This window comes from Trichophyton rubrum, assembly GCF_000151425.1.
Source record: "Trichophyton rubrum CBS 118892 genomic scaffold supercont2.8, whole genome shotgun sequence".
Lineage (NCBI taxonomy): Eukaryota > Fungi > Ascomycota > Eurotiomycetes > Onygenales > Arthrodermataceae > Trichophyton > Trichophyton rubrum.
The window spans coordinates 430,362-444,848 of record NW_003456421.1 but is presented as its reverse complement, the minus strand read 5'-3'; the positions used below and the strand labels follow the sequence as shown (position 1 = coordinate 444,848).

Below are 14,487 nucleotides of genomic sequence, written 5' to 3'. Positions count from 1 at the left end.
CGTTCCCTGCAGCTAGTTATGGTGCAGCAGATGTGTATAAATATTGGACCTCGGTCGGCTTTCTACATATGCGCATAACTCTTGAAAAAAGTACACTCAGTCGGAAACACTGTCTGCATTATGACAATGAAAGAAGCCCCAGAGAACAAACGAGCTGAGCTCGAGACTCAAGCTTCGATTGGTGCGGCATGGGATTCGTCTACTATCAAACGGCGGCTGCCTATCAACCAGTCTCAACAACCAGAGCTTCTGATAATACCGCATACATCTACCGACAGACAGCATGCTGCTGCCCATGACGAAGCCATCAGCATCAATGCCTTGGAAGCAGAGCGAGAACTCATTTCCGAAGAGCCTGACAAAAGGGCCCTCCTGGAGGAGAAGGAAACACAGAAGACCATCTTATACCTCGCATATGGATCAAACCTGTGCGCCCAGACATTCCGCAAGACCCGCAAAGTCACTCCTCTTTCACAAGCGAATGTCTACGTCCCAAACCTCTGTCTTACCTTCGATCTCCCTGGGGTTGCATATATCGAGCCATGCTTTGCAGGAACACAGTATCGTGACCAAAAGACCGGTATGCCGATTTACCCTGGAAAACCGCAGAGCCTGGGTGATGGAGAGGGTCTATGGCATAAACCACTTGTTGGAGTTGTATATGAGGTCACCATGAAGGATTACGCGCGCATAATAGCTACAGAGGGCGGCGGAGCGTCCTATGTTGATGTTGTCATTGATTGTCATCCATTCCCTGAAGATTATGATCCTGCGAAGCCAGTACCCGATATACCCGATACGGAACCTTTCAAGGCACATACCCTTCTCTCGCCTGCTACTGCTGGAAAGAACCATCAAAGAGGCACCGAAAATAAATCATCACTATTTAATGCTAGGTTTGATCGAAACCGACCTAATTATGCCCGCCCTTCGCCACGCTATATGAAGCTTCTAATCACGGGCGCAGAAGAGCATGATCTACCAGCAGAATATCGACAATACCTTGCATCTGTCGAACCGTATCGACCTACTACCTCCTGGCAGCGTGTAGGCCAATTTATCTTCGGTGTCGTTTGGGTGCCACCACTTATGCTTAACCTGAGGCTCAATGCAATTTTTGCCAACGAGGATGGGAAAGCACCAGGATGGCTAGCTGTAGTCCAGCGTTATATCTTTGCGGGAGCATGGATAACTTATGATTACGCTTTTAAGTATATATTTGGAGACGGCGAAAGGACCATTCCTCAGCACACAGGCGTGAAAGTAGAATGATCACCGCGATTGTAGCATAATAGTAATAGACCAGTAGCTATAGACCTATCTTTATGCTGTTTATTTTCTAATTAGTTACACTATCCCACATTAGTTTGGTTAACCTAAAACCTTCCACTGGCCCTATTATTCTCTGGGGCATTCAACTGTCACGTAGTAAGAGAGATAAAATACTTGACTAAAAGCCGAGTGGAATGATTCTGTATAACCGACGGTTAACTGGATGCTAGTATTCCCTCGAAATGAATGAATACTTAATACACTGGAGTCGATGCGCCAATGACTGAGAGGAGCACTGGAAGGGACAACGGAAAAGAGCATTTATGGTTCTAGACGTGGAAAAGGAAAGGAAGAGCACAGTTTATAAATACAGAAGATTGATAATTTCACAAAACTTAGCCCTGATTTTATGGTCACTCCCCAGTCCTCCCACTCTCTAAAGACGTGGAGAAAAAGTTGAAAAAAAAAAAAAAGTATGAAGCATGTGTGGTATGAGTGGTTAGGGTACAATCACAAAGTATTCAGAGATGGTCGGCATTGGCTTTAATTAGGTAGTTAGCCCTGGATTGGTATCCTATTTATCGCCTGGGGCCAATTGGTGGGTTGTAGACAATCTTTCTCGTTTTTATAGTGGCCCACTTGTAACGCTTGACCCAGACACTGATCGCAAAAAGGGTGCTGAGAAGGACTACAGCCTTCATACCCATCTTCTTTCGATCATCCATCTCGGGTTCGGCAGCCCAGTTGAGGAACTCAGTAACATCCTTGGCCATTTGGGAGGTGGTAGCAGGGGTTCCATCTTCATATTCGACAAGACCATCGAAAAGAACACGGGCCATAGCAATTCCTGTAATCTTCATGTGAGTATATAGTATGTTCCGGTGTTAACGCCAACAATTCGTTTTGATGTTCATACCTGTACCAGGGAAGTAGGGGTTGAAGTTCAATCCTTCCTGAACGCTGGCGCCAGCTGGGGGCTCCTCAGGATAGCCGGTCAAGAGCGAGAAGATGTAGTCGCAGCCACCATGTCTGCCCTTGACAATCAAGCTGAGATCTGGGGGCAAGGCACCGTTGTTGGCAGCTCTGGCGGCTTCGTCGTTCTTGTAGGGAGCCGGGATGTAATCGGACAGTTTTCCAGGACGCTTCTCAATCTCACCCTGGTCGTTGGGCTCGGTGTCGTACTCGTGTTCCTCAGCCATTGCCTTCATCTCGTCGACAGTGTGCATGACACCAACAAATGATCGCCACGGGACACGGCTGAGAGAATGGCACTGAGCACAAACTTCACGGTAAACGAGGAAACCACGGCGAAGGCTATTCAGATAATGAATACATCAAATTAGGCAAGACCTGGGCGAAATAAGTTGCAGCCGGAGGAATTGAAGAACTCACGCTGCATGATCGAAGGTCTTGAGCCACTTGCTGTGTTCCCAAGGGTACTGAGTAGCGTGGAGACTATTTTTGATATCGCGTCTGTTAGTGATGCTACCTTGAAATATCGAACGTTACAAGGTCAATTGAAGTAAGTAGACAGTATGACATACCCCTCCTCGGCGGGAGTCATGGCAAAGGCTTCATCTCCATAGAGATGATAATACCAGGCCATAGAGCCGATGGCAGTGGCCGTAGCTGCCGATGCGGTTAAGGTCAGGTAAAATGGAGACTGTGTTTGCGAGCCAGAAGCGGTGGAGGACGATCTCTGGGAGGAAGAGTCAGCGGTGATCTACAAATTGCCATGGAGAGGCCATTATATAGAGCAGTGTATGCTTTGACAGCAGGCGCAATGGCTCTCTGTTCGAAGGATGGGTGAGGTGGTGCAATGTACCTTTGCAACCTGCTGGAAGCATTGCCTGGAGATGGCCTTCGACGGCACACTCCGCAAGACAGATCGGGCCAACATCCTGAGGAAAGGAGAATACCCCGATGCACGAGACGATGAGCGTAGATGGGGCGAGCGGTTGCGATGTATCCGATGTACGGGAGTGCGGTTCACTCTTGAAGGCAGGTCAGACTTTCTTCCTGGTCGTTCGAAACAATCTTTGGTGAGCGGTCCCGTGATTGGCTCGCGGTGTCGGGTCGAATCAGCCGTCCTCTCATTGGTCAGTTCTGGTCATGTGATATGCCCTTGGCTCCTGGTTGTTCCGATGCGAGGACGAGAAATGGAGCGATATAAAGACCTAGGTGAGATAACCACATGATTGGTATATATATGGTGGTTAAGTTGTGCTGCCTATTTCGACGTGTGTCCCTGGCTTAGGTGCTTCCCTTCCACCTCCCGCTTCGCTTTCCATTCCTCTTCGACTCCACGCCTCAACGCTACCAATGCCTGGTCGATCGTACAGACTTCATAGCTTGTATAAAGGACAAGAGAGAGTGCAGGAATGCGCCGAAGAGACCGTCCACTGAGGCCCTAGGAAATAAATTAGAAGGGGGCACCAATACGCTGAGAGTGAAGTATATACATGTCACTTACAACGCTCACTTGTGCAACATCCGCTAGCTGTTTTGGGATGGAAGATGGAAACAGTTGATACCATAACTGCATCTCCCCATAACTAGGTAGTACGAGACACTGGGCAGGCTCGATAATGTACTTGAGCTCCGTGGCTGTGTCGGTTGGATCAACTGGGGCAACATCGAATCTTGATCCTTCTATCAGACCACATTTACTCAGGCTCTCTAAACAGCTTCTGAAGATCTCATATACCCCAATTTCTGAAGGCGGTGGAACAAATTGTTTAATATCAACCCTGTCAAGGAACGCTGAGTCCTGCATTGATGTTAATATGACATTATCAACCCTTTTATCCTGACTTCTGGGCATCAGATCACTCACTAGAGCAGAAAGGAGATTGCTTGTGCAGAGCACGATTACATTAAGGTGCTGCCTTAACCGATCCAAGGACATGAGAAGAGAATTAACAGCTCTCATTGCATCAAGGGGATCATTTCCACTTAACGTTTGTTCTCTCTGGGCCGTCATGGTCTCAACCTCGTCGATGAAGACACAGACCAACGTATCAGGCTCGTCCTCTAGCATGCTTTCCACCATGCTAAACATTTTGGCCACCAACTTACCACTCTCGCTGAAATATTTACTGCCTAGAGAATAAGCGTTGATCTCAACCAATTTACTCTGAGGGAACTGTCTCCCCAGGCGAATTGCCAGCTTTTGGGCCAATGAACGGCTACAAATCGTCAGAGTTAATGGTTTCCCGAGTTGTTCCACAATTACTACATACCACAGGCTTGTTTTCCCGGTCCCAGGGGGGCCATATAGAAGAATAAGGCGGTTCCAGGTGATCGTTCTGGGATCAAGTTTGCGCCACGAAAATCCGACTAATACTCAATCATTAGCTTTTGTTGCTAATTAGTGTTGGTATGGAGAAGATACTGACGCATTCGACTAACTGCATGAAGCAGATTTGTATGTATCGGCTGGTCAAACAACAGTCTAGAAAGTCAACCCATGTAACCACGCTCTACAAAACGCTTGGTATGTCGTACGATTCCCAGATACCATCTAGTTCCTTGTTTGGCAATGGCATCACCCGTGCTTGGGGAGAGTACTCATCCTGTTTCTCACCATCATGGTCCTGCGATAAATTCTCAGGTTCAGAAGCACGGAGTTGATACGCTTGGATGTCGAGGTTGACAACATCTAAACGAAACGTCTCGCTTTCACATTGCATTCCTGAGCACTCTATCACCCTGATTGAGTCAAGATACGTCGAATGAGGTCCTTTGAAACCGCCTGTATGGATCATTCTATTAGTTCCACTAAAAATGGCTAATTGACGAGTTTCTGTACCAAACGTTCGTATCTCCTGCCCTATGCTTAGCACAGCAAAGTTGTCGATGAGCCATCGCGCGACTTCATCGCGTACCTAAACAACCCAGAATCCTCAGTTAGCGAGCCGGAAAGCTACATATGTTGCTCAGGCGCTGCCTACAATATCGGTTCTCGTGATAGTCCCACCATCATTGGTGCCCAGCCTTGCCTCGACGTGAAGTATTGGGGTATTTATTGCCCTCACAGCCGACTGCCCCATTATCCTGCCTGTTCAATAATCAGCAATTACTCGCAAACCTCAGCTTAGATAGATAACGGTCAAGTAACCGGAGATTGTTATAATAAAAGTTCATTGATGAAGTCTTGGAACGCGACTTTAATATTCCCGAAAGGGACAAAGTGCCTAACTATACTGCCATGAACACTTCTGTTACCGCCTTCGACGTCATTTCTCCTCTCTTCACACACTTAGTTACATGAACACACGCTATGTGTATATTTTATCGAGATACTTGTTTAACAACATATAATCTTCGGTCATTTATTGCTAAAGAGATCCGTCCCTGCGCATTCGCCCCAGAAGTAGGCAAGGCCGAGCCTCACATCACGTGGAAAATTGAGGATCAATTACTAAGTAGTCAACGCATCATGATATCCGTGATACAATCGATTTGTAGCTTGATGATCAAGAAGCTAGGATACATTCCAACACTTGCAACTAATAAGTGGAGAGCTAGTTATAAATATCATGTCATCATGATAACATGGTCTCCTCCTTTTGCCTCAACTTGATCGTTATCGCTAACTCTCTAGGGGAACAATTCTCAAACCTACCCCCGTCTCCTATAAGTGGCGATTGTGGATGATGCTCGTTATTTGCAAATTTATGTCAATGTGAAAGCGGAAATACACATATATATCCGAAGTTCCCCCATATTCTCCTGATTACAGTATTTTCGCGGCCACCATGACAAGTTCCATCAAGCAAAGGCCAACTTCAAAGGTGCCTCGGGCACCAAGAAGAGATGTCCTTGCACCTTTGAAGCTAGCTCAGATTGAAGTGGTGAAGCCCTTGCTTCCTGCTGGTATGCCATGGACAGCATGCTTCATTGATCTGATTTATAGTCATGATACTAACGTGATATAGAAATCATGGCCTCAATCCTAGACTATCTTTCCCCCACCGACCTCATATCCGTTGCAAGAACGTCAAAGAAAATGCTCGAGATGGTATACGATGACACAAGATGGGTCAGATTTCTAAGGCAGATAGGATGTTGGAACGAGGCGGAAGCAAGGAGTGCGGCAGAGGGCTCTGAAAAGGACGCTGACCGCCCACATGGCGGGAAAACACGCTCCAGGCCTACAACAGCTGGATTGGATTCCAGCAAGTCTAATGAGAACATTACTGACACCAGCGGATTTGACATCGTTGAATTCAATGCCGAGGTTGAAGCTGAAATCACAGGCCCCTTGGCTGCGCTCCGAGATGCTCGGTCGACTCGAGGTAGAGCGAGGGAAGAGTACGGGAAAATTCACGAGTCTCTAAACCCCTACTACCAGGATATCATAAAAGCGGAGAACCCGACTGATTCCTCGGTTTTTAAGTCCTATGATAAGCCTGAACAGCAAGCCTTGCTATTGTCAGAGCTAAACCATTTCTCGATTGTTGATATGGGCCTTGGGTCTACGGAGCGAAGAAAGAAGTTGACTAATGTTATATCCGTATTTGAGAGGGTTGCTTTACGAGAGTTCAAGAACGGTTATGAGAACGGGAATTCTGAGGATATAATGCCACGTTATGCGCAAGTTTTAACGACCCTTAATGGAGGGGCGGCAGCTGTTGAGTTATTGATTTATCAAAATCATATAATCAAACAGAAAGCAGATTTTGGAAGTCCCATGGATGGATTCGATGCAGATACAGGCACAGTGTCCCTCGATCACACTCATGCTTTCTTGACTAGGCTCAGTGTGGCCTTCAACGAGGAGGCAACTTACATAAATCGATGTTTTCCCAACGGTCCAAACGTATCGTCCTTATTTCTGGAAAAGATATGTAAAGATATACTATCTCCATACTTTCTTCCTTTGCTCGACCTTCTTCAATCTACGAATAAGGCAGCTTACATTCAGACACTGCCGGGAACATTCGCCCAATCATTGAACTTTATCCGAGAGCTGAACCCAATCCAGGTGTCCAGTGATAAATTTAAGGAACTAGCCCGGGAGGCTATCGAACGAACTTTTGAGCCTCACGTTGACCTGTACCTTGCAGAAGAATTGGACCAATTTCGATTACACTCAGAATCAATCGTTGGAGATTGGGATAGACAGCTCTCTGAACAAGCCGCTAGTACGGAATCACTATACATGTCCAATATACATAACCGGCAGGCCGATAAACGAGACTTCCTAAGCTCGTTTACTAAAGTGATAATGGCCCCAGTGAATATGATCCCGGGTTTATATAAAAGTACAGAGTCAAAAAAGGGCGGGGCTAACAAGGCCGTGGCTAAGTCTACACAATCGTCTAGTCGTTCATCTGTCATCCTTGCTCCGCCTACTCCTCCCACTCCAGCTGAACTTCCAACGACTGAATTCGCAGCTAAAGCGGCGATTATGAATTCCAAACTCGAGGGCATCCGCAGCCTATTCAGCATTGAAGTCGCACTGAACCTAGTCCACGCTGCGAAGTCAAGCTTGGAAAGGACTGCACAGTTTGTGGGTCTTAAAGGGGGGTTGGGAAAAGCTGCACAAGCTCAATGCGAGGCTATCTTTGTCTCACTGCTTGATAGTCTGGGCCATCGCCATGTCATTGCTGGTTTTGATAGAGCTGTCAATCATCTGTCAGAATACCGTCCTCGCAAACAGGCTGAACAGGAGAAATCCGGTGTAGAGCCCCTTGTTACTTTTCTGGAGCTAGTTAACGTCGGAGACTTGATTCTCCAGATGTTAGACGTATTTTATGAACAGGAACTGGTTGCTGCTGGCTTGACTGACCGGAATGATTTCCTTGACCCCGCTGTGAAGGGGAAACGGAAATTTGAACAGAAACTCGATGAGCGCGTTGCTGCAGGGCTAAATAAGGGAATTGATGTGTTGGTGGAGGAAGTGGAACATCTTCTAGCCACCAAACAATCGATTGGAGATTTTCATCCCGAAGCAGTTGACGCATCACAGAGAACAGCCGATATTGGCCCAAGTGAGGCTGCCAAAGCCATTGTACAGGTCATTTCGTCCCACACGAGAATGCTTGTTGGTGGAACGGACAAAAGCACATTAGATGTGTTCAACCAGGAAATTGGTCTTCGCCTTTTCAATGCACTTTGTAAACACATAAAGCGGCATCGAATCAGCATAGAAGGTGCTGTCAAACTTATAAGGTTTGGATCACCCTAATTTCGGAATGGTTTTGCAAAGGAGCACACTAACGCTCTAAACAGTGATATGAACCATTACTTTGGACTCATCCAGTCCATGAGAAACGAACAGCTGCTCCTTTATTTCAAAGCCCTAAGAGAGCTATCTCAGGTGTACCTAATTGATACCTCGGACTCGAAGGAGATAGCTTCTATTATCTCAGACGCCAGCCGTTTTCATGGAATCTTCCGTGCTGAAGAGGCCTATGAACTTGCTGAACGACGAGCTGACTGGTACCAAGTCAAAAACAGTGTTGAGAAAGCCATGTATGGCGTTGGATGCTCTGTGATGTGACGCCCTCTCTTGATATTCGGATTAAATCTTCAGTTTCGTTTTCCTTTCCTAAGATTACCGCATGTTTCAAAGCTGTGCTATGTTCTAGAAGAACTTTGTACTATATATACACTTCTCTTTTCCAACCTACGGGAGCCTACATGACAGGATTTTGAAGCGTCTATATAGTCCATCCGTGGCAGCCGAACAACAACCGCCCAAAGTGTGAATTGACCCCGGGGTAATCGATAAACCGTATTATCCGAATAGCCCCAGCCACCCCACAATTATGATATGAAAGTTGGCGCTGAACTGGTATCTTAATAGTTGTTAATGTGACGAACAGATCACCCGCTCGACTGACGCTCTTTTCGGCCACAGGAACAATTATATCTACGAGGTCTTCTAGTAGATTACTAGTGCCTCCAAATTCGTACTGCTTTGTCTCTCCCTCCACTTCCGACTCTTTCTCCATCTGGACTCCAGTCAACTGCATATACCTCATCTTGATGGCCAGGTAAGTCCATAGTCAGCTTCCCTGTTCGGACATCCCAGATCTTCAAAGTAGTGTCCTTAGAGGAAGAAACTAGAAGTCTAGAGTCTGCAGAAAAGCAGCATTGATATACAGGACCAACATGGCCGCGGAGAGAAAATATAAACCTACAAGATCACGGTTAGGCCTATTTGGTTTATAGAGTAAGGTCAATACGCTATACTTACTTCCCATCTCGAGCATTCCACAATTTCACATGGTTATCAAAACTGGCAGAAGCAATATATATTCCGTCTGGGGAGAATGTGACGTGATTGACCTCCTTTTGGTGGCCTAACATTCGAGCAACCGGTTTGCTTGAGGCCTCTGGGTCCCATAGAAACATAGTGAAATCGTCACTTGCAGAGACCAATTTTTCGGATATCTTATTATTGACCGTGGCTGCTTTTTCAAACCTCTCCTTTGCTAGTTTTATCTTTTCCTCTTCTTTCTCTGGTGGTTTTTGGTTGTGTTTATTGAATGACGTACGAAGGACAAAATCCGTTGATAGTGCTAGATGGTTGACACGGTGAGTATGGGAGGACAGCGTTTGTATTAGACTCCCGCTCTCTGAATTCCATACTTTGATGGTCTTGTCGTGAGAAGAAGTATATATTTTACCAAGGCCACCCCATTTCACACATGATACGGATCCCTTATGGCCCGTTAATACGGTTTCAATTCGTCTGGACACGACATCCCATATTCTGACCGTTGAATCTTTAGATGCAGAAGCTAATCTGGGTTTCCCAGGACTTTGTAGATGATATGGTTCCCATGCAAGGCCCATAATCCATTTTGTGTGCCCTTTCATGGGTGCTCCTAGGGCTTGACCCGTACGAGGGTCCCAGAGCCTGACGGTGTTATCCATGCTTCCGGTAGCTATCATGTTGTCGTTAGGTGACCAACTTACGGCCAGAACCCAGCTGGTATGGCCTTTAAGCGTATGGAGAGGAGTTCCCGTATCACAATCCCATACTCGCGCAGTCGAATCACCACTACCTGACACCATCCGCGAAGACGATGATGAGGCAAAAGATGTTGCTAATATAGCTTCTCCATGTCCTTGTATTGAAGCAGAGCATCTTGACGCAACTTTGACGCGGAATACAGCTTGTGGAGTATATTGTAAATGGATGATGTCCTCAGTTGTCTTTATGCCAGGTTGAAGAAGAGAGTGGTACAGGTTGGATGAAATATCAATTACATTCCCATCCTTATCTTCTTGCTTGTATGTGAATCTATACGGAATCCTTTCGTGATCATCCTGTTGAAATATTAGTAAAGTCAGAGTCCGAAGGTATCGCGGGGTAGCATACATGTCCTTGAAGTGTATTCAGTAGGATCTCTAAATTCTTCACTGTTGCATCGCCCAAAGGAACAGCCACGGCCGGGCCAGAAGCAGTCCCAGTAGACTGGTCAAAAAATTGAACTCGAACACTCCCCAAATCCTCCGGGATTGAGTCAATCTCCTGTTGTTGTCGTGCTTTTTCATCCATTTCGCGCCGTTGGCGTTTACTAGGGGGAGGTAGCACTGTCGCCATTTCGTTCCTGCGTTTCTCTCCTCCCTCTGATGAGATTTCGATTAATCGCACTCCAAATAAACGTGGAGAGAGCAATGAACGAAAAAAATGGTTGATCTCGAGCTAATCTTATCTGCAGTGCTTGTCACGTGTAGATAAGATCTTATCTGAGCTGAAAAGTCTCCGCATAAGTTTTCTGTCCAATGGGAATCCTTTGAATCTAGAATTACCATAGATAGATTTTGTATCTGATTATGTAATACAATGCAACATCTAAAAATGGGAAAAGCAACGACCTCTTGACAGGTCATTAACCGGCTGTCATTCTTTGTCGAGAACACTGGGGAGAAGCTGGCGCATCTCGTTACCTTGAAGCCATGGGATCAAAGATTGCTATCGAAATGCCTAGTCGCACCCCATCTATCCCTTTATACCCGTTTACATCGGAAACCAGGTCCACCCGCCCAGGTACCAGTAGGACGGCTGCTGGAGGACATCGAGCAACTCGACCCACAACAGCAGCAACTACTGCAGCATCCCAGGAGATAATATGTGCTATAAGTGAATCCAGGGGTATCTCTCCAGCCGTTGGATTGGCTTTTGTCAACTTGTCTACATCAGAAGCTGTTCTTTCACAGATTTGTGATAGCCAGACCTATGCCAGAACAGTCCACAAGCTTGCCGTATTTGAACCTTCCGAGGTGCTCTTTATGAACACTTCCAAAGAACCTCTTTCAAAATTATATGCTATTGTTGAAGAGAACCTCCCCCATATCCGGATCATTACATTTGATAGGAAACACTGGTCTGAGCAGAACTGTCATGACTATGTTGAGCGATTGGCCTTCAAAGAAGACATCGAAACCATAAAAATGGCTTTAGAGGGCAGTTATTTCTCTGCCTGCTGTTTCGCAGCTGTATACACCCTCCTAGAGTGTCTCTAGACGCAAGCACTGGCTGACGAACTCTCAAGGTCTTATCATATATCGAGCTAGAACTTTCAGCGACTTTTGCACCTCACTCTCTCAGACTAAGATACGAACCATCTGAAGGGTCTATGATGATAGATTTATCTACTATTGTCTCGTTAGAACTTATTCAAAACTTGCAAAATGCAAAGTCAAAGGACTGTCTTTTCGGCATACTAAATGAAACCCTCACACCCATGGGTGCCAGGTTACTGAGAAGCAACATTCTACAGCCTTCTACGGAAATTGCTAAACTAAACACCAGATATGATGCTGTCGAAGAGTTGTCATCAAATGAGGGAATGTTTTTTGCTGTTAGACAAGGTTAGTCGCCGATGCCGAGTATCTTCAGGAAACTAAGAATTATACCATATAGCTCTTAAGTCATTTGTTGATTCCGACCGAGTACTCACGGCTGTAAGTTATAATCACCTTGCCGAAAGTCTAGAGGCGTAATGATACTGATATTTGACCGTTAGTTGACGGTTATTCCAACGAAGCCAAGCTTTTTATTTGCTGAACAGTCTATTAACAACGTCATCATGCTGAAAACATTTGTATCTTGTATACGGCCCATCCATGAAGCGTTAGCTGGGGCAAAATCTAGCCTCTTAGAGACAATACGTGATGCAAGTAGATGAGCTTATAGCCAATGTTCAAGTTATTCGATCCTCTAACAATAAACACAGCTAGGCTCCCCCAGGAATTATGAGCCAGTTCAAACTATTCTTAAGGAAACGCTAAACGACGACATTAGATACCAAACCAGTGCTCTTGATTTACGCAATCACAGAACTTACGCCGTCAAAGTGAGTGACTAGATATATATGAACTCATTTCAGGTCCTAACAGTATAGGCTGGAGTTAACAATCTTCTCGACGTTGCGAGACAAACCTACAAGGAGGCCAATGACGATGTTTCGGAGCTATGTGCTCGTCTTACTGGTAATGTATATATTCGTTATTGCTATCGAAGGAAGATTGCGACTAACTTGCATAGAGGAGTACGATATTCCATTGGACTTGAGGTTTGAAACTGGCCGTCACTATTATTTCCGTGTAAAATCCACCGATCTCCAAGGTGTGGTACTGCCAAATATTTTTATCAACGTTTATCGGAAAAAAGCATATGTGGAATTCCAAACCCTGGACCTTGTCAAGATGAATCAAAAAATAACAGACTCTCATAACGAGGTGGTTAGCATGAGTGATCGGAGCATTCAAGAGCTTATAGATGACGCTAGGTCTCAAATATCGAGCTTGTTTCGTATCAGCGAGGCAGTTGCTCTACTAGATATGATCGCTGCCTTTGCTTACCTACATACATTACAGGATTATGTGCGCCCCGAAATAACAGACACTCTCGCCATCAAGGCCGGAAGGCATCCGATTCGAGAGAAAATACACTCAACAAAATATATACCCAATGATGTTTACGCCTCTTCACAGTCCCGATTTCAGATAATAACCGGCTGCAATATGAGTGGAAAGAGTACATATATTCGGTCGCTTGCCCTGATGGCAGTAATGGCACAAATTGGAAGCTCTGTTCCCGCGCAGTATGCCTCATTCCCGATTGTGCATCAACTTTTTGCTCGCGTATCAACAGATGATAACCAGGCTACCAACGTGTCGACCTTTTCCACTGAGATGAGAGAAATGGCATTTATTCTACGGAACGTTGACTCAAAGAGTATGGTTATAATAGACGAACTAGGTCGTGGAACCGCTTCAACTGATGGGCTTGCCATCTCAATTGCTATTGCAGAAGCTCTAGTGGAAACTCATGCCTTAGTTTGGTTCACTACCCATTTCCATGATTTACCAAGGATTATGGAGCATCGCAGTGGAGTTATAAATTTGCATCTTGCTGTTGATATGTCCGACCCGAGGTCCAAAATCACTATGCTATATAAAATAGTTGATGGATATGTACAGGAACAGCATTATGGCCTCGCACTCGCCAGAATATTCTCTTTACCTCCATACCTTATAGAGGTAGCTGAAGAAGTGTCAAATCATCTTGCTCTGGCGGCACAAGATAGAGCTAAGTCGCCTGCAATCATTTCTCTAGCCAAACGGCGCAGACTCCTCTTGACATTAGGAGAACAGCTGATGCATGCTCACGAAGGGACCATGGAAGATGATGCACTTAGAGAATGGCTTCTCAGGCTTCAAAGGGAGTTCACTTTACGGATGACGGATATCGAAGCCGAAGCAGAATCTAACATGGGCGACGGAGAAACTTCACCGGAACCCAGAGAAACTGAAGGATCCCAAGAAGACCGCGAGCATATGGAAGCCGTATCTCAGATTTCTAGCCAATCCTTTCCCATCATACCCGTAGATTCTACTCCAAACCTCAAACGCCCTAGGGGTCTTGCCAGCCATTCTTTTGAAGACAATGAGCTGCTCCTAAATAGTGACAGCGGGGAGTTAGACACTACTCATTCTTGTACCTCAAACGAGTAACTAGTTCATCGAAAAGCATGGTAATATGTTCCTCGGGATGTTACTGTATTACTGGTGTATGATAGGTAATTTTTTTTTTTTAATACTCGAGTTTGCATTTGCTACGGTGCAGGATTATGAGCTAGACAGAGAAAACATAGGCTATGTACACTTTTCAAAGCTATATCAGGGGAATTGCTTGCTCCTTAAGTACGCGTGAAAAAAAGAAAAAGAACAGGGGAAAGAATCTCA

The 14,487-nt window shown here is 45.6% G+C and overlaps 6 protein-coding genes across 7 annotated transcripts; 3 read left to right on the top strand and 3 right to left on the bottom strand.

Moving 5' to 3' along the window:
* Positions 1-120: 120 nt before the first annotated feature.
* TERG_06675 (uncharacterized protein) lies at positions 121-1,272 on the top strand (the record flags this gene model as incomplete). The annotated part of the gene is made up of 1 exon (XM_003232636.1): positions 121-1,272. One exon carries the CDS (start codon positions 121-123, stop codon positions 1,270-1,272), a length of 1,152 nt encoding a protein of 383 aa, XP_003232684.1.
* Positions 1,273-1,850: 578 nt separating this feature from the next.
* TERG_06674 (cytochrome c1, heme protein, mitochondrial) lies at positions 1,851-3,172 on the bottom strand (the record flags this gene model as incomplete). The annotated part of the gene is made up of 5 exons (XM_003232635.1): positions 1,851-2,119; positions 2,189-2,586; positions 2,665-2,727; positions 2,817-2,971; positions 3,098-3,172. The coding sequence occupies 5 exons, from the start codon at positions 3,170-3,172 to the stop codon at positions 1,851-1,853; spliced, it is 960 nt and encodes a 319-aa protein (XP_003232683.1).
* A 522-nt stretch (positions 3,173-3,694) lies between these two features.
* On the bottom strand, positions 3,695-4,333 carry TERG_06673 (uncharacterized protein; the record flags this gene model as incomplete). The annotated part of the gene is made up of 1 exon (XM_047748659.1): positions 3,695-4,333. One exon carries the CDS (start codon positions 4,331-4,333, stop codon positions 3,695-3,697), a length of 639 nt encoding a protein of 212 aa, XP_047604646.1.
* A 1,699-nt stretch (positions 4,334-6,032) lies between these two features.
* On the top strand, positions 6,033-8,782 carry TERG_06672 (uncharacterized protein; the record flags this gene model as incomplete). 2 transcript variants are annotated; one of them, XM_047750258.1, is made up of 2 exons in its annotated part: positions 6,033-6,150; positions 6,213-8,467. In XM_047750258.1, 2 exons carry the CDS (start codon positions 6,033-6,035, stop codon positions 8,465-8,467), a joined length of 2,373 nt encoding a protein of 790 aa, XP_047607007.1. The 2 variants fall into 2 exon arrangements, with proteins under 2 accessions (XP_047607007.1, XP_003232681.2); XM_003232633.2 differs by lacking the exon at positions 6,033-6,150 and adding an exon at positions 8,512-8,782 and having other exon boundaries at positions 6,218-8,451.
* A 395-nt stretch (positions 8,783-9,177) lies between these two features.
* TERG_06671 (uncharacterized protein) lies at positions 9,178-10,837 on the bottom strand (the record flags this gene model as incomplete). Its single annotated transcript, XM_003232632.1, has 3 exons — positions 9,178-9,421; positions 9,482-10,560; positions 10,613-10,837. The coding sequence occupies 3 exons, from the start codon at positions 10,835-10,837 to the stop codon at positions 9,178-9,180; spliced, it is 1,548 nt and encodes a 515-aa protein (XP_003232680.1).
* Positions 10,838-11,193: 356 nt separating this feature from the next.
* Positions 11,194-14,256, top strand: TERG_06670 (uncharacterized protein; the record flags this gene model as incomplete). The annotated part of the gene is made up of 7 exons (XM_003232631.1): positions 11,194-11,733; positions 11,790-12,108; positions 12,161-12,201; positions 12,264-12,417; positions 12,478-12,593; positions 12,642-12,729; positions 12,785-14,256. 7 exons carry the CDS (start codon positions 11,194-11,196, stop codon positions 14,254-14,256), a joined length of 2,730 nt encoding a protein of 909 aa, XP_003232679.1.
* Positions 14,257-14,487: the final 231 nt, after the last annotated feature.